The following is a 20,086-nucleotide window of genomic DNA, read 5'->3' on the forward strand; positions in this document are numbered from 1 at the left end:
AATTAATGACAGAAAATAAAAATTACGTTTAACTTAGTGAGTCATCATTCTTGGCCTTCCATTACCCATTACAGAGTCTCTTGTTTCTACTTTTGGGAAGTAACATCTCCTTCTGATTTTAAAACCTTTTTCTTATTTTTTACTAAATTCGTATTTAGTGTTCCAAAGCTCAGCCATTTCAATGTCGTTGACAAGAAAGAGAATACAGTAGCTTGTTGAACCCGAAATATTTCGGCTTTTTACATGGTCATACCATGAAACAGCTTCCCATTAAATGCAAAATTCGTTTTTGAATATGACCCAAACCGACACATCATTTGGTCCAAACCGACCGTCGTAACTTACAAAACTAGAAAAATATACGTAACTTGCAAGACTAGCAAAATATACGTAAATTTCGGGATAAGAATTTTTCTTTATGGCTCATTAACAAAATCGTGTAATGACAAGATCATGCAAAATGAAATAAGGGCTTAGCCTTAACATACCTAGAATAGGAAAAACTCCGTATAATATTCTCGGAGAATATTGCACCGTATTCCTTTAGAATCCCAAAATGTGTACGTTATTAAACTTCCAATAATTTTCGTTGGATTTTGTTTTTTTGGTTGGAAAACGTTTTCTTATGGGAGCTTGTCGTTCTGCAGGTGGTTGTTCATGAGAAATGGAAAATTTGCTTTGTTTAAAGATTGAATTGACTACGTGGGGCCTAACATTTTTAAGACCAAGAAGCTACGTATTAAATTCAATCAATCCCTTAGGTAGCCACCTATTCCAACATGACCATGAGTCATTGTTTGGAAAAGGATTGGATGCCACGTTCTTTTTGGGTGTAATCTTATTAATTTATCCACTTATTAGTTAACCGGGTAATATTTCGTTATCCGATAATTAATCTATTACCCGCATAATTTAAGAATTATCACAATTACTTAAAATTCTATTTATTTTATTATTATTTTTTTAAAATACTTCATATATACTTTATATATTATACTACCATGGTCATATGGTACCTTGCATGGTACTAGTTTATAATTATCGGGTATTATCTCTTAACCCGTATTTTATCCCAAATTGGCCACTTTCAACGAAATTCCTTTTCCCTAATTCGTGCATCCTTTATCCCTCATGGAACTTATTTTTTCCATTTGTTATAAATAGCTTAAGTACGTCAAGATGATCTCATCCCCGTGTCTACGTCGGTTAACTAAAAACGAAATTGTAACGTACGAAAATGCGAGATGTAACATCCTTCCCCCCTTAGAAACATTCGTCCTCGAATGTTCAACTCCCCGTGATCTATATAACTTTGGAAAGGTCATCTCTGTAAAAACACCACTATCAACTCTCCCCGTAGGAGCTTAGTAATATAACGACATTCAGGACCATAATTATGAATAACGATGACAGCCTCTCATGACCAACGTAAGAATTTATACACATACCTTATGATTATGATGTCTCGGTCGAATCCTTTTCAGGAGGAGGAAATAAGTAGGGATATTAAGACTTCATGCTTTCCTTGGCCTCCCAAGTCATTTATTCCACATTATTGTTTCTCCAAAGTACTTTCACGGAGGCTACCTCATTATTCCGCAGCTTGCGGATTTGACGGTCTAGGATGGCAATCGGAACTTCCTCGTATGATAAGTTCTTTGTAATCTGTACATCATCCGTGGGTACTACTCGGGTAGGATCGCCAATGCACTTCCGTAACATAGATACGTGAAAAACTGGATGAACAGACTCCAATTCCGAGGGCAATTCTAACTCGTAAGCTACTTGGCCCACTCTCCGAATGATCCTATAAGGCCCAATATACCGTGGGCTAAGCTTGCCTCTCTTGCCAAATCTCATTACACCTTTCATAGGTGACACCTTTAAGAATACCCAGTCATTAACTTCGTACTCTAAATCTCGTCACCGCACGTCAGAATATGACTTCTGTCAACTCTGAGCTGTCAACAATCGCTCCCGGATAAGCTTTACTTTTTCTATGGCCTGTTGAACCAGGTCTGGCCCATATAACCCAAATTCTCCAACATCGAACCACCCTATGGGAGATCTGCACCTACGCCCATATAAAGCCTCGTACGGAGCCATCTGGATACTGGAGTGGTAATTGTTATTATATGAAAACTCAATAAGAGGTAGATGTTCATCCAAACTTCTATTAAAATCCAGCGCACATGCTCGCAACATATCCTCGAGTGTCTGAATCGTGCGCTCGGCTTGTCCATATGTTTGTGGAAGAAAAGATGTGCTGAGATTCACCTGAGTTCCTAGACCTTTTTGAAATGACCTCCAAAAATGTGCTGTAAACTGGGCCCCACGATCAGATATAATAGATACGAGTACTCCGTGTAGTCGCAATATCTCCTTAATATATAATTTTGCGTAATCCTCTGCTGTATAGGTAGATCTGACCGGTAGGAAATGAGCTGATTTCGTGAGCCTATCGACTATCACCCATATAGAATCAAGCTTATGATGGGAACGAGGTAAACCTGTGATAAAGTCCATGTTAATCGCCTCCCATTTCCATGTCGGGATCTCTATAGTCTGCATTAGCCCTCCGGGCTTCTGGTGCTCTATTTTCACCTGCTGGCAACTAGGGCATTGAGCGACATACTCGGCAATGTTCTTTTTCATATCGTTCCACCAATACACATCCTTAATGTCATGATACATCTTTGTCGACCCAGGGTGAATAGAATACCATGAATAATGTGCTTCTGACATAATCCTGTCTCGTAGCCCTGCTACCTCTGGAACACACAAATGACCCTTGTATCTGAGAACCCCATCTCCTTTGTGTTCTAACAACGACTTCTTTTGTTGTGGAACCTGCTCTCTCAACTTGACTAACTCTGGATCCTCATATTGCCTCTCCTTTACTTCACCAATGAGAGATGATTTTGCAGTATTTTGGAGTACAACTCCTCTATTGACGGAGTCCACTAATCGAACCCCCAAACAAGCCAATTGATGAATCTCCCTTGTCAATTGTCTTTTCTCGGCCTCTACATGTGTTAAGCTACCCATAGATCGGCGACTTAAAGCATCTGCTACAACATTAGCTTTCCCTGGATGGTATAGAATGTTAACATCATAGTCTTCCAATAATTCAAGCCATCGTCTTTGTCGCAAATTCAACTCTTTTTGCTTGAGGATATATTGCAGGCTCTTATGATCTGTGAATATATCAACATGCACACCATATAAATAATGCCTCAATATCTTAAGTGCATGGACAACCGCAGCTAACTCAAGGTCGTGGGTCGGATAATTCCGCTCATGCTTCCTTAACTGCCTTGAAGCATATGCAATTACTTTTCTATGTTGCATCAGGACACATCCTAACCCGACACCTGAGGCATCACAATACATGGCATAACCATCTGGACCATCTGGAAGTGCCAGAACTGGCGCTGAGGTCAATCTATTCTTAAGCTCTTGGAAACTCTGCTCACAGGCCTCTGTCCACTGAAACTTAGTCGCTTTCTACGTCAGCTTTGTTAATAGTGCTGAAAGAGAAGAAAACCCCTCTACGAACCTCCGATAATATCCTGCTAAGCCTAGAAAGCTACGAATCTCTGTCGGAGTGGTAGGTCTAGGCCAGGATTTCACAGCCTCAATCTTCTGAGTATCTACCTTTATACCTCCGTCGGATACAATGTTCCCCAAGAATGCTACGGACTTTAGTCAGAATTCACACTTAGAAAACTTAGCATACAATTTATTATCACGGAGGGTTTGGAGTACTGCTCGTAGGTGATCTACATGCTCATCCTCTGAATGTGAATAAACCAGAATATCATCAATAAAGACTATCACGAACAGATCCAAATATGGTCGGAATAGGATATTTATCAAGTCCATAAATATGGCAGGTGCATTCTTCAACCCGAAGGACATAACAAGAAACTCAAAGTGGCCATATCGAGTCCTGAAGGCGGTCTTAGGGATATCTTTCTCCCGAACTCTAACCTGGTCGTACCCCGACCTCAAATCTATCTTTGAAAAGCATCTAGCTCCTTGCAACTGATCAAACAAGTCATCTATCCTTGGAAGGGGGTACTTATTCTTAATAGTTACCTTGTTCAGTTGCCTATAGTCGATATACATCCTTAGCGATCCGTCCTTTTTTTGTACAAACAATACCGGTGCACCCCAGGGTGAGGTACTAGGCCTAGTAAAACCTTTTTCCAGTAAATCTTTTAATTGCTCCTTCAACTCCTTTAATTCGGCAGGTGCCATTCTATATGGAGGGATCGATATTGGTTGTGTTCCCGGAAGCAAATCGATTGCAAAATCAATCTCTCGCTCTGGAGGAATACCTGGAAGTTCATATGGAAATAGATCCGTGTACTCCTTTACTACTGGAATAGACTGAAGTATAGATTTCTCAGCATCGGCATCTTTAACTCACACAATATGATAGATGTACCCTTTTGCGATCATTTTTCTTGCCTTCAAATAGGAAATAAACCTGCCTCTGTGTGTCGCTGTATTACCTACCCATTTGAGGACTGGCTTACCCGGAAAATGAAATCTAGCTGTCTTCACTCGACAATCAACCGTGGCATAACAAGCTGCCAACCAGTCCATGCCCATGATAGCATCGAAATCCAACATTTCTAGTTCAACTAGGTCGGCTGAGGTTTGACGACCACAAACTGTTATCGTACAACCTCGATAAACACGTCTAGCGATAATCGATTCTCCGACCGGTGTAGATACCGTAAATGGATCACTTAGTATTTCAGGCACTATACCAAATTTTCGCGCGACAAATGGGGTAATACATGATAAGGTAGATCCTGGGTCTATCAAGGCATAAACATCATGAGCACAAATAGTCAACATACCTGTCACAACGTCTGGTGAAGACTCTTGGTCCTGTCGACCTGCTAGCGCATAGATACAATTCTGTTTACTACCTGAACTGAACCCTCTACCTCTACCTCGACCTCTACCAGCCAAAAACCGAGACTCATGCCCTGAAGGATGCACAGACATAGCTGATCCTGTTCTGAATTCGCTGGTTGCGCCATATCCCCAGAATCCTTATTTGGGCAATCTTGCATCATATGCCCTGGACGTCCACATGTATAACAAGCATCAGAACCGGCTCAGCATTGGCCCAAATGTCCTCGACCGCAGATGGCACATCGCGGCTGAAATGGCCCTGTCTGTCTCAAACCTCGTTGTTGCTGCAACCCTGATGCCTGGGGGCTCTCACCTGGTCCTGATTGAGTATAGCGGTCATTCATGTACCCCTGTAGCTGAGGTGGCGGTGGTCTAGGTGGTCGTTTGAAGTACTGGGGCCGGTAGCTCCCCTGATACTGCTCATGTGACCTGACATATCTCATCCTTTTACGTTGCCCTGACTCAATCCTCTCCACACTCTGCTGCCGACGCCTAGCCCTTTATATATTTTGGACAAATGCCTGAATTCGTGAGATATCCATACTATCCTGTAATGTAGCGGTGGCACATGCCTCGGTCATCTCTGGGGCCAACCCCGCTATAAACCTGTGGATTCTATCCCGCATAGTAGCAACTATGGATGGTGCATATCTGGCCAAGGAGTCAAAACGAAGACTATATTCTCGAACACTCATATTGCCCTGCTTGAGTGCTAGAAACTGATCGAGTCGGGCCTGTCGAATTTCTCGTGGTAAATACTGGTCGAGGAAGGCATTTGAAAAATCCTCCCAAATAGCAGGAGGGGCATTACGTCCCCTGGACCTTTCCCATCCCTCATACCAAAGGATGGCTATATCTCGGAGTCGAAAAGCTGCTAACTCAACTGCCTCTTTCTCCATGGTATGCATAACCCGAAAAATCCTATGAAGTTGATCTATGAAATCCTGCGGGTCCTCCCTCTGATTTGTCCCCGTGAACTCTAGGGGATTAAAAGCAATAAACTCTCGGACCCTTGAACTCCTAGATCCCTCAGAAGGTTCTGCACTAGAGGATGCCCTAGCCTGTTGCTGGGTAGCTACCAACTGTGCCAACAAATGCACCACACCCCTCAAGTCCTGATCTGATGGAAATGAAGGGGGAACTGGATGTGTGGTCTCCCTAGGAATTTCCTCAGGTGGCGGAGGGGCCGGTAATCGCTGAGTAGGGGTCTCTCCCTACGACTCCATTGGGTCCCATCTATTAGGGGTACCCTGCTAGTCTCCTCACTTACTACTGTTTCTCTCCTTTGAATAGCCGTAGTCTTCGTAGTTATCGCCATCTGTGCATGCAAACGTCAACACATAAGTTTAACTCAAATTTTCTATAACTCTGTGCTACAGCACGATTTAGATTTAAAAGAAGGGTAACCAACTCCTAGATGCCCTGTAGTCCCTTGTTTATATAATGTGGTGCACCACACATTTATAAACAAGACCCTACTAGACACGGCTTGTAGACTCCCTAGGACAGAACTGCTCTGGTACCAGTTTTTGTCACGACCCAAGCTTAGGGCCGAGACTGGCACTCAGTGCCTCAACTATCCTTGCGTATCACCTGTGACTCAGAGACTTTGAACATGTAATGTCATATTTTTGGCCATGGGCTGCAAGAAAATGTACGATGTAAAGTATAAAACTGAATAGAGACTAACGCTGACTAACCATCAACATAAGGCTGGGCCGGCAAGGCCGTCATATTTACTACAACTGACAAGCCAACAAAATATACGTACAGGACCTACCAGTCCAACATCATGTATTAACTGACAGGACATATCTACAAGCCTCTAATAATAGATGTACTATGATCGGAACAGGGCCCCGACCTACCCATAACCTATCTACATATATACACAAGATACACACCACATTGCTAGCCCCGATAACTCCGAAAGAAGGGGAGCTTACCGATAAAGCTGATCTCGGGCAACACCTACTGAGGAGGTCTACCCGTCTGTCTGTCTGACCCTACATGCATAAAATGCAGCGTCCCCAGAAATGGACGTCAGTACGAAATAATGTACCGAGTATGTAAGGCAATATACTAAAACTAAAACTGAACTGATAATATAACAACTAAGAACAACTAGGAGTCAAAGAAAACTCGAGGATATGCTCATCTGATAATACTGACTCAATTCTCTCAATATAGTAAGTAAAATAGTTGTTCGTCCCTATAAGGCTCGGTATACATATATATCTGCTCTGCCGTAGTAGGCTCGCTCATAAGCGCTCGGCCATACTAAGCTCTGTATCTCGACCAACTGGGCTCGCCCATATGCGCTCGGCCACAGTAGGATCGTCATATAACTTACCATCTGATCAGAGGTTTCCCAATAGGGGCCTGCCCATCGATTATAGCTCGATGGTAATGAAAATACTTTTAATACTATATATATAGACTCTCTGCTCTCTTGACTGGAAGAAAGAAATACTTAATTGAAAATGATTTATATTCATCCTATGAGAAACAAAAGAATGATCCTACAACAATTAAAATGAAATTAACTATTGAAGGTATAAGAGACAAGATTAAGAGGCATATTGAATTAATGACAGAAAATAAAAATTACGTTTAACTTAGTGAGTCATCATTCTTGGCCTTCCATTACCCATTACAGAGTCTCTTGTTTCTACTTTTGGGAAGTAACATCTCCTTCTGATTTTAAAACCTTTTTCTTATTTTTGACTAAATTCGTATTTAGTGTTCCAAAGCTCAGCCATTTCAATATCGTTGACAAGAAAGAGAATACAGTAGCTTGTTGAACCCGAAATATTTCGGCTTTTTACATGGTCATACCATGAAACAGCTTCCCTTTAAATGCAAAATTCATTTTTGAATATGACCCAAACCGACACATTATTTGGTCCAACCCGACCGTCGTAACTTACAAAACTAGAAAAATATACGTAACTTGCAAGACTAGCAAAATATACGTAAATTTCGGGATGTGAATTTTTCTTTATGGCTCATTGACAAAATCGTGTAATGACAAGATCATGAAAAATGAAATAAGGGCTTAGCCTTAACATACCTAGAGTAGGGAAAACTCCGTATAATATTCTCGGAGAATATTGCACCGTATTCCTTTAGAATCCCAAAATGTGTACGCTATTAAACTTCCAATAATCTTCGTTGGATTTTGTTTTTTTTATTTGGAAAACGTTTTCTTGTGGGAGCTTGTCATTCTGTTGGTGGTTGTTCATGAGAAATGGAAAATTTGCTTTGTTTAAAGCTTGAATTGACTACGTGGGGCCTAACATTTTTAAGACCAAGAAGCTACGTATTAAATTCAATCAATCCCTTAGGTAGCCACCTATTCCAACATGACCATGAGTCATTGTTTGGAAAAGGATTGGATGCCACGTTCTTTTTGGATGTAATCTTATTAATTTATCCACTTATTAGTTAACCGGGTAATATTTCGTTATCCGATAATTAATCTATTACCCGCATAATTTAAGAATTATCAAAATTACTTAAAATTCTATTTATTTTATTATTTTTTTTAAAATACTTCATATATACTTTATATATTATACTACCATGGTCATATGGTACCTTCCATGGTACTAGTTTATAATTATCGGGTATTATCGTTTAACCCGTATTTTATCCCAAATTGGCCACTTTCAACGGAACTCCTTTTCCCTAATTCGTGCATCCTTTATCCTTCATGGAACTTATTTTTTTCGCTTGTTATAAATAGCTTAAGTACGTCAAGATGATCTCATCCCCGCGTCTACGTCGGTTAACTAAAAATGAAATTGTAACGTACAAAAATGCAAGATGTAATAGGAGTTTCCCCCACCGAGGTACGAACAGTGGTGCAGTATCCCAACAATGCAAAAGGCAGCTTTTCATGCCACTGTCTAGATCCTACCACCATTATCGGAGTATTTTCTTTATATTCTTATTGGCTGCCTCAACCGCACCATTTGCCTTAGGGTGGTATGGAGTAGAATGACGATGAGTAATCTTGAACTGCTCACATGTCTCCTTCATCAGATGACTATTAAGATTAGCCCCATTGTCTGTGATAATCACCTTCGGTATCCCAAACCGACAAATAATGTTCGAATGCACAAAATCCACCACAGCTTTCTTGGTCACAGATTTGAACGTCTTGGCTTCCACCCATTTGGTAAAATAATGTATAGCTACCAGAATAAACCTGTGCCCATTTGACGCTACTGGATCAATTGGCCCAATAACATCCATGCCTTAGGCAATAAAAGGCCATGGTGCGGACATCGTATGTAGTTCTGATGGCAAAGAATGAATCAAGTCTCCATGCACTTGGCACTGATGACACTTGCGTATGAAACCGATACAATCTCGCACCATAGTAAGCCAATAGTAATCTGCCCGTATGATCTTCTTTTCCAAAACATATCCGCTCATATGCGGTCCACAGACTCCCGAATGTACCTCATTCATGATAGATGTAGCATGCCTCGCATCCATGCACCTCAGCAACCCGAGGTCTGGAGTTCTTTTATATAACACTCCTCCACTAAGGAAGAACTCGCTTGCCAACCGTCGAATCGTTCTTTTCTGATCATCGGTGGCCTGTACCGGATACACACCAATCCTGATATATTCCTTGATGTCATGAAACCACGATTCATCGTCAAGTTCCTCTTCCACTACATTACAATAAGCGTGCTGATCGCGGACCTAAATCTGCAAAGGGTCAACGTAAGCGTTATCCGGATGGTGTAACATCGATGCTAGAGTAGCCAACGCATCGGCCACTTCGTTATGAATCCTTGGAATGTGCTTGAATTCTATTGACTGAAACCGCTGATAAAGCTCATGCAAACATTCTCGGTACGGTATAAGCTTTAAGTCTCGTGTTTCCCATTTTCCTTGAATTTGGTGTACCAGTAGGTCCGAGTCACCCATGACCAAGACTTCCTGGACACCCATATCTACAGCTAATCTCAACCCCAAGATACATGCCTCATATTCTGCCATGTTGTTCGTACAATAAAAACGAAGTTGAGTTGTAACAGTGTAATGTTGCCCTGTTTCAATAATAATCATCGCTCTTATTCCCACGCCTTTCATGTTTGCGGCCCCATCAAAGAAAAGTTTCCATCCTGGCTTCTCAACTTGTTCCAATTCTTCAACATGCATCACCTCTTCATCAGGGAAATAAACTGTGAGCAGTCCGAGTCACCCATGACCAAGACTTCCTGGACACCCATATCTACACCCATACCTGAATTCTCGGCCAGATGGTCCGCCAAGGCCTGTGTTTTCATCACAGTCCGAGTCACGTAGACAATGTCAAACTCTGTGAGCAGGATCAGCTACTTTGCAAGACTCCCTGTGGGCATAGTCTTCTGAAAGATATACTTTAACGGGTCCAAACGAGATATGAGGTAAGTAGTATAAGATGACAAATATTGTTTCAGCTTCTGTTCCACCCAAGTTAGGGCGCAACATGTCCTTTCAAGATGAGTATATTTAACCTCGTAGGGTGTGAACTTCTTCCTGAGGTAATAGATGGCCTGCTCCTTCCTTCCGGTGATATCATGTTGACCCAATACACAGCCGAACGAATTGTCCAGTACCATTAAATATAGAATCAAAGGTCGCCCTGGTTCTGGAGGAACCAACACGGGTGGATTTGACAAATACCCCTTTATCTTATCAAACGCCTCCTGACATTTGTTTGTCCACTTGACCGCAGCGTCTTTCTTTAACAGCTTAAAGATAGGCTCACAAGTTGTCGTGAGTTGGGCGATGAATCTGCTGATATAATTCAATCTCCCCAGCAAACTCATCACCTCGGTCTTGTTCCTCGGAGGTGGAAATTCATGGATGGCCTTGATTTTTGATGGATCCAGTTCAATGCCCCGGCAGCTGACTACGAACCCCAACAACTTTCCAGACGGCACCCCGAACGCGCACTTTGTAGGATTAAGCTTGAGATTGTACCTGCGAAGCCTTTGGAAGAACTTTCTCAGATCCCTGACATGGTCAAATTGCTACCTAGACTTTACAATCACATCATCCACATACACCTCGATTTCCTTGTGTATCATATCATGGAATATTGTTGTCATTTCTCTCATATAAGTTGCCCCAGCATTTTTCAAACCAAACGTCATGACCCGATAACAGTATGTTCCCCATGGCGTGATGAATGTCGTCTTTTCTGCATCTTCCTTGTCCATTAAAATCTGATGATAACCCGCGTAACAATCCACAAAAGAACCAATCTCATGTTTGGCACAATTATCAATCAATATGTGGATGTTCGGCAGCGGAAAATTGTCTTTTGGACTTTCCTTGTTAACATCCCGGTAATCGACACACACCCTGGTCTTGCCATCTTTCTTCGGCACAGGCACAACATTAGCTAACCAGGTGGGATACCGTGTAACCAGAATGACCTTCGCATCGAACTGCTTGGTGATCTCTTCTTTGATCTTTACACTTATGTTCGTTTTGAACTTTCTCAGCTTCTGCTTGACAGGAGGGAATGCCGGGTCAGTGGGCAATTTGTGAACCACTAAATCGGTAATTAGACCCGGCATGTCATCATACGACCATGCAAAAACATCCTTGTACTCGAACAATGCTTTGATTATCCCCTCCTTGAGTTGTGGCTCCAGATGAACACTTATTTTAGTTTCACGAACATTGTCTAGGTCCCCTAGATTAACTGCTTCTGTATCATTTAGGTTAGGTTTGGGTTTTTCTTCAAAGTGACTTAATTCTTTAATAACTTCCTCATAGGCCTTGTCATCATCATATTCCACCTCCTCATGCATGTCATGTCATCGATATCAGCATAAAGAGAACTGTATAGAAAAGAAAAAGAAAAAGAAATGGAAACAAAACTAGGAATTAAGAAAGAAAAGGAATTGCATTTCATTGAATGTAAAGATAACAGGGTTTTAACTCATCCAAACGGACGGAACATAGCAACTAAATTACAAACCCTGGAATAATCTAGGTGAACAAAAGGAAAACCAAACCCACTACCGCGACCCTTCCCTAGCCTCAACCATGTTCACCTCAGCAAATACCTTCTCAAGCCATTTCTCCAAGTTCCCATCCGCACCAATCAGTGGACCCGACACCTTTGCCAATAATTGCTTCCTGATACATGGCTTAACGAAGGACCTGGACAGACGTGGAATTGGTTTGGGAAGAACCCAGCCTCTTTTCTTCATCTTGCGGGCTCGTCTTACATCCGCCGTTGTAGGCTTGAAACCCAGCCCAAAGGTATCCAGATTCTTGGGCAAATAAACTGGCTGAACAATACCTTGCAAATCAGCACCCAACCCTTTGCCTAGTACAAACCCGTTTTTCAACATTTTAGAGGCTACCATGACAGTTGCAGCTGTTATTCTGGGGACCGGGACACTTTTTGTCACGACCCGAATCAGAGGGCCGCGACGGGCACCCGGTGCTTTACTCAACCGAGTACCAACGTAACATATCTTTCTTATCATACTATCATGAGTAAATGAGCCAGAAAACCGGTCATGAGATAACAAGAATAAAACATAAGGGAATACTCAACATATGAAGACCCAAAATGATATACAAAATTATATATGTGACATACGGGCCTATAAGGCCGACATGACCATTTGAAAACTCAAAACATAGGCCTACAAGACCATACATGTGTCCTTACACCTGACATCTGTCTACAAGCCTCTAAGAGTACATAAAATCATAAAGATCGGGACAGGGCCCCGCCATACCAATCAATATATATCCAAAGCATACTGACCAACTAGGCAACTCCGGAGCAAGTGGAGTGCACCAACACCTTCACTGAGCTGATAGCCTAATAGGAGGACTGTCAACCTATCAATCGGGACCTGCGGGCATGAGACGCAGCATCCCCAGGCAAAAGGGATGTCAGTACGAATAAAGTACCGAGTATGTAAGGCAGGAAAGCATAAACAAGAACAGTAATGTAAAGAGAGATAGAGGAGATACAACCTGTAACATCTGAGTGCATCTGGGACTACTGACATGAAATGCATAATACATATATATACATGAACTTTTTAAAAACATTCGCCTTTGTGGGCATCATCATCATCATATCGTACCCAGCCATCATAAGGCTCGGTAGAATCGTACCTGGCCACGTGGAGCTCGGTAAACCCAACTGATCAGTGGTTGCACAATAGGTGTCGTACCCGTCCGACTATAGAGCGGCTCGGTAGAGTAAAATAGATATTATATATAATGAATGCTAGACTCATGGAATCACCTTCTAAACCTTTTGGAGTGACTTAAGAACACTATGGACATCCATACCCTCAATATGAACCTTAGTAGGATTCAAGGATCATACACACTTGCTTAGAATAATTTTATAAGGAAAGAACAACATGGACAACCTTAGTTGCTAGGAGTAGATCCGTTATGAAGTAGCGTATTCATTTCACTTTAGATCATGCCAAAAGAAAGAAGAAAGTGCCTTAACATACCTTAAACCCGTTGAGTCCTTAATCACTTCCAAGCAACTCTTCAAACAAGTCAACTCAATCTATCATTATCGTTTAAGCGTCGTAACTATTATGTATCGACCAAAACCTATTTTACAATGAAACGGACAGAACCTCCCCTATATATATGACTTCACACTAGTCAAAACAATCACAAACAGCCCAACATACCCCTATCACTTCATACACAACACGACAACCATAATAGTGTCAACCAACCCGAAAATGTTACGACGAACGACCAACAAACAACCTTGCCATTATGTGGTGTTTCTCCACAACCTTCCTCCTCTCAACTCCATAAAAATAGTAGTAAAAGAGACAACCCAATACCAACACGAAACAGCCCAAAAATATTCCCACAAGTTCATCAACTCAAAAATAATTTTTCAGTTTACTTAAACACGTTTCGACTTGTCTTTTCTTTCAAATTGGGAAATACAACCAAAAGTACATCATTATACCTCTTATCCAATAAACCAGCCATGAATTCAACTTAAAAATAAGTTTACAACCATCCAACCATTACACAAGAACAAACAACATACCATTCTTTCGAAACTAGCTAGGTCTATTCTTTACGATCGAGTTACAACTCGCAAACGCATAGATAATGGAAGGAGAAGCATAAACTTACCTTGTACTGAGTATAACCCACGAAACTTGGTCCTTTTTCATCAAAAATAAGTTCATCAACACGGCTACAAGAAGGAGAAAGAGAAACTAGCAAGTTTTCCGGACTTTTCAACACTAGAATTGCGTCGTAACACCCGGAATACCCTAGGGTTTGTGTGGGATTTTTTGGGGAGGAGTTGCAGGGGTTAAATTGGGTTTTATTGGTCTGAAATATAGGTTAAATAACTGAGTTTATAATCCCTTAAAAGTCCCCTCTTGACCTACTTAGTTGAGGCCTCTCTTTTTGGCAAGTAGGTGATGCACCTACTTGTCACCTACTAGCTGCGCGGTCTCGCGAAAATGCAAATATCTCTATACTCCGAAATCGTATTGATAAATGGTTTAATGAATTGAAAACTAGACGCATAGATATTAAATTTACATATGTAGATCATCCCTTGATTCAAAGTATATTGGGAGAAAAGGTCAGCTACATTTAACCTAAGTTTCAACTCATTTTTGAATGTAACTTGTGATGACCTTTTCCAACTTTTGTTCCACAACTTGCTTGACTTAAAAACATAACACACAACTATCATACGACTAAACTAACTCATAACATAACCTCATCATCATATTAATCACCCTTGTATCCCCCCAAAAGTATAGGTTATAACATTCCAAACTTGTCAACATTCGACGAAACTTATTTTCTTTAATTCATTTAGGGCCTAAGCTTTCCAACCCTTTTGGTACTCGTTAGTCATTATCATAAAGATTTGTAACCTCCATTATATAAGGATTAATTTACTTTACGTACTTTCAAAGTTGATCTCATTTCTGAGCTTACATCAATTGACTTACGGATACTCTAACAAACGAAAACATAGGGTGTAACATCATTCCCCCCTTTGGAACAGTCGTCCTCGAATGTTGACTGATCCACTTATCATTTTCATAACCCATAGCTCTTGTGAACACTTGAATACTCTTCTAGCCATGTAGGCAACTATTCTTTGAATAAATCCAAAGTCTAGGGTATTCCCCCTTTAGTCCTCCTTCTCATACCACGACTTGTGGTCGGACCCCTTCCAATCTCATAATTGTTGCTCCTTTTTGTCATGCAGCCTATACGACTTTTTCCTTGTATGTGCGCCTATGCGACTCTTTTTTCTCCAGCTTTTATTCAATCTCTAGGTAGCACGTTGTAAACATATACAAAGCTTGATATGTTGTCCGTCTGGGCATCTATGGGTATACTGAAGTTCTTCACTCAGTACTTTGTTAAACTTACGACTTTTGCTATATCTTGTTTCATAGCCTCAGTTATCTATGCTTATGGCTTTAATACAACTAGGTAGGTCATATTATACAATAACTCTTACTTTGATTTACTATTACCGAGGTCTGCCACCCAACTCCAGGTTACTCTCTCCCCGCTTATCCTATATGTATAATCCTTATTACTGTTCATCTAAATAATGACATCATAATCTCCTCTCATACTTTGGAATCTTTATCCATCTATTATTGATTTACCTTAATGTTAATCCATAATCCACCACTAACTTGAAACCTCTTACGTAATACATTGCCACAAGTCTCACGTCTCATCGAGGAACATTTGAAGTGGTTTTCCTAATCCACCTAGGGACAATACTATACTTCAATAACCGTATTTCATAGCATCCCAATGTGATTCGTCTTATGGGGGTATCCTAGTCTCGTGCCATCCATGAAATCTCTTCTCTTTGAATCATTACTCAAATGAAGGCCTATATATCATCCTTTTATAATTTACCACTATTACATCCTTACATTACGACCAGAGGAGCATTCCATCTCTTCTAAATGCTCCTAGTCTTAGACTCCTCCGTGTTAATTCAAGCTATACTGAGCCTTTTATAACATATATAAACCATCAGCTCTCTTGTTTGATGGGCTTAATACCGAGGTCTTACCTATTCTTATCAGCTTCTAACTCACCTTTTCTCACCCTTACTCACATCTACCCAAAATCTTTTCACTCTACTATACTTTCGCTTGCGACCTACACATATTTATTTATTCTACTCAGAACCTTCCTTTAACTTGATAGCACCTTAGATTCCCTTTTGCTCATTCTCAGCTGTCTTTAAATGTAAATAATTACTTTTTCTGGTCGTTCTTTCACTTGCTACATGGATACTTGGCTTAGCATAGTGCCCACGAACACTGGAATTCCCTGTAACGCGTATGCTCTCAAGTATCACATGTGATGTTTTTTTCCCTTTTTTCTGTTCATTAGCCATGATAGGTGCCACTTTCTTATGGAGTGCATGCAATATTATAGTGAGACTGTTGTTACAAGATCAAAGATCATTTCCTTTTTAGGTCACTATGCTTAGGTGGAAACCTTCTTCCTTATTTCCTCGGCTAGTCTTTCGTGGTAGTACTTAGGAGACCTTTTGGATCTTGTAAAGTTTTGATCTTGTTATACTGTATACTCGAAGGAATTTTGATATTCTTACTCGCCTACAAACATAATTACTTACATACCTCCGTGTCGTTGTGCTCGTAGGATTACTTGTAAAATCAGATTTTGATTATCTCCTTAGTGGCACCCTCCATTATTCCTGTAATACTTATACAATACCTTTAAATACCCCAACTCCTATCTGAGCATTTCTCAAGGTTTATGATGTCATATTTGCGAGACTGAATTCACTATATTAAGATTCACTACGTTTATCTTGCATGATCTGTTGACTTATCTATAACCTCCTGTTTAGCCATAACTGGGCTCTTCCTTAATCAAATCCCAAATACTCATTGGCCTATCTTCACATCAATTTTCCGCGTAATCTTTTTTTGGGTTATTTCCTTTGTTTTAACTTACCTCATGCACTGGTCTCTGATCTATCAATGACATTTCGGGCAGGAACCCTTACTTCCTTTCCTTGACGTCGTGTTTGTATAATGCACTTATATCGTAGCATATTTGTAGGCTTTGAATAAGTACAATCTCATCCCTTTTTCACATTACCGCATTATTCTTCTACCACTCCATGATTAGTAGAACCACTAAATTCTGATTTCTTGCTACATCACTCCATATTCCTCCTTTAGAGGAGTACTAAGAGCTGGAGATACGACGATCTACCTATAGATATTTTACCTCTATATATTTGAAGTCTTTTCACATCATCGATTACCCTTACTCGCCTTGTGGTAATGCTTTTTGTACCAAGGATAATAAAATTCCTTGCTCGCGAGGATGACACTTAGTGTAACTGGCGCACATAGTCCCTTAAACTTAACTTTTCTCATATTACTTGCTTTAGGGAAGCGACTTCCTGAATGACCATTAAAGGGAATTCTTTTGTCATCCATTCTATTATCACCGGAACGCAACTGTAACGACTTGAACCGTCGTTTCCTGTATTTTCATCCTGTATTCCCCGTTGAATGCTTATTCATGTTTCAATATGTGTACTTGGTGAATTTGAGTCAATTCGGATCGAGTTTGGTATGAAATGGGACAATTAGTCTCTTTAAGGAAGAATTAGTTTGGAAAAGTCAACCGGACGTTGACTTGTGAGTTAGAGGGCTCGGAATTGAATTCCGATGATTCGGTTAGTTTCGGGGGATGATTTAAGGCCTAGAAGCGCAATCGGAATTAATTTTGGAGGTCCGGTGAAGAAATTAGCTCATTTTGGCGAAGTTAGTATTTTGGCGATTTCCAGTTGATAGGTGAAATTTTGATCCGACGGTCGGAATGGAATTCCGAGAATTGTTGTAGCTTCGTTATGTCATTTTAGCCTTGTCCTCATGAGAGGCTCCATCACGACCGGGTTGGGATTTAGGGTCGTGACAAGTTGGTATCAGAGCCTAGGTTACTAGGTCTCGCGAGTCATGAGCTGGTTTAGTAGAGTCTCGCGGATCGGTACGGAGACATCTATATTTATCCTCGAGAGGCTGTAGAACCTTTAGGAAAATTTCATATTCTTGGAAATTCTTGTCGTGCGACTTTGTTGGTCTGAAAACTAAATTTTGTTGTTCTATTCTCTCGCAGATGGCGAGAACACGCGCTAATGGACAGGACGGATGACCACCATTGCCACCAACTGAGGCCACCAGAGGTCGTGGATGCGGTCGTGGTCGAGTTCGTGGTCGAGGTAGAGCCGCAGGGGCAACATCTATAGACCCACTAGTTGCCCCGGCTCAGGATCAGGCTCCAGCTGCAGAGACTCCAGCAGCACCTGCTCAGGCACAAGCTGTGCCTATTGTTATTCCGGGTCTTCAGGAGGTCGTGGCTCAAATTCTGACAGTTTGCACTGGCTCAGGCAGTTTCAGCCACCACTGCAGCAGCTACTTCACAGGCAGGGGGAGGCAATCAGACCCCCGCTGCTCGCACACCTGAGCCAGTAGTGCAGGGATTATAGACACTAGAGGCACCACCAGTACAGCAGGTTTCCCTAGTTCAGCCGGTTGCACCGGTTCAGGATAATATGGTCCTAGTTATGCCAGATGATGAGCAGCGTCGTCTTGAGAGATTCAGCAGACTTGCACCTCCTACTTTCAGTGGTGCTCAGGGCGAGGATGCCCAAGGTTTTCTTGACTAGTGTAGACGTATGCTGAGGACAGCATGGATCTTGGAGGCTAGCGGTGTATCCTGCCAGGAGTTCTCCACTCTCTTTCTAGAGAAGTGGTACCGCGATCTCAAAGAGAGGAGATCCGCAGGCAGTTTGAGTATCTTCGTTAGGGAGATATGACTGTATCTCAGTATGAGGTGAGGTTCTCGGAGCTGGCTCAGTATGCTCCATGGATGGTGCCGACTGATTGGGAAAGGATTAGGAGGTTCGTGGATGGGCTTAATTGTCCCATTCGTATTATGATGGCTCGAGAAAGGATTCTGAGCCATACTTTTGAGGATGCAGTAGATGTTGCTCGCGACATTGAGACGGATCGTCGTCTAGAGAGAGAGGAGCGGGAGGCTAAGAGGCCTCGTGGATCAGCTAGTCACAGTGGTGCTCTGTCTAGGGGCCAGTTTCAGCAGAGTAGAGGCCGTTCTTACAGGCCTCATCAGTCAGCTCGTCCAGAGTACTGCGGGCCATCTTCAGGCCATGGTCATCAGGGATTTTAGCAGGGCCAGTCATCACTCAGTACCCTTCCAGTTCAGAGTTCTTCACGTGCCCCGTCAGTTCAGGATTCTTCTGCACAGAGTGCACTAGCTAGTCACTCCGGTGTGAGGGGTTCTTTTCAGTCCCATCCTCCAGCATCTAGGGGTTATTATGAGTGCAGAGAGTTAGGACATGTGTGGAAGCAGTGTCCTCGTCGTACCGCCAGTTCATCACAGTAGAGGGGTCAGTCCTCATCTTCTGCACCAACTACTTCAGCACCCACCCAGTCAGCTAGGGTTAAGGGTCAGGTAGCTAGAGGCCGCCCCAGAGGGGGAGGTCGAGCGGGCAGTGGTCCGGCTCGGTTTTATGCTATTCCAGACCGGGTAGATGCTCTTGCGTCAGATGCTGTTATCACAGGTATTATCTCAGTCTGCCACAAAGATGCCTCTGTCTTATTTGATTCGGGATCCACCTATTCTTATGTGTCTTCATATTTTGCCCGTCATTTGAGTATGCCCCGGGAGTCTCTTACTTTACCTGTTCATGTGTCTACCCCGGTGGGCGATACTATTGTTGTGGACAGTGTGTATCGGTCATGTGCTGTGATTATTGGGGGTCTGGAAACCCGAGTTGATGTATTGCTGTTGAGCATGGTAGATTTTGATATTATTCTGGGCATGGATTGGTTATCTCCATATCATGCTATTCTAGACTGTCATGCTAAGACAGTTACTTTGGCTATTTCGGGTGTTCCGAGGATCGAGTGGTGTGGCACGACTGATTATGTCTCTAGCAGAGTAATTTCTTTCTTGAAAGCCCAGCATATGGTTGGGAAGGGTTATCTATCATATCTGGCTTTTGTGCGGGATGCTGGAGCTAAGACTCCTAGTATTGATTTTGTCC

At 41.8% G+C, this 20,086-nt stretch overlaps 1 protein-coding gene across 1 annotated transcript; it reads right to left on the bottom strand.

The window, feature by feature from the left end:
• Positions 1 to 1,950: 1,950 nt before the first annotated feature.
• LOC138873155 (uncharacterized) lies at positions 1,951 to 12,326 on the bottom strand. Its single transcript, XM_070151598.1, has 7 exons — positions 12,009 to 12,326; positions 5,542 to 6,149; positions 5,210 to 5,433; positions 5,024 to 5,101; positions 4,875 to 4,913; positions 4,206 to 4,343; positions 1,951 to 3,197 (listed from the first exon to the last, which is right to left on the bottom strand). The coding sequence occupies exons 1-7, from the start codon at positions 12,324 to 12,326 to the stop codon at positions 1,951 to 1,953; spliced, it is 2,652 nt and encodes an 883-aa protein (XP_070007699.1).
• Between the last annotated feature and the right edge of the window lie 7,760 nt (positions 12,327 to 20,086).

Source organism: Nicotiana sylvestris, chromosome 1 (assembly GCF_000393655.2).
Source record: "Nicotiana sylvestris chromosome 1, ASM39365v2, whole genome shotgun sequence".
NCBI classification, from domain to species: domain Eukaryota; kingdom Viridiplantae; phylum Streptophyta; class Magnoliopsida; order Solanales; family Solanaceae; genus Nicotiana; species Nicotiana sylvestris.

What these genes read in the sequence shown, in the direction of transcription:
- LOC138873155 (XM_070151598.1), bottom strand. Translation starts at nt 12,326, where the DNA reads ATGGTAGCCTCTAAAATGTTGAAAAACGGGTTTGTACTAGGCAAAGGG. An exon ending in ATGCGGGATAGAATCCACAG is followed by an intron (nt 5,434 to 5,541) that starts GTTTATAGCGGG and finishes AAATATATAAAG; the next exon opens with GGCTAGGCGTCGGCAGCAGA. An exon ending in TTCACCAGACGTTGTGACAG is followed by an intron (nt 4,344 to 4,874) that starts GTATGTTGACTA and finishes ATGAACTTCCAG; the next exon opens with GTATTCCTCCAGAGCGAGAG.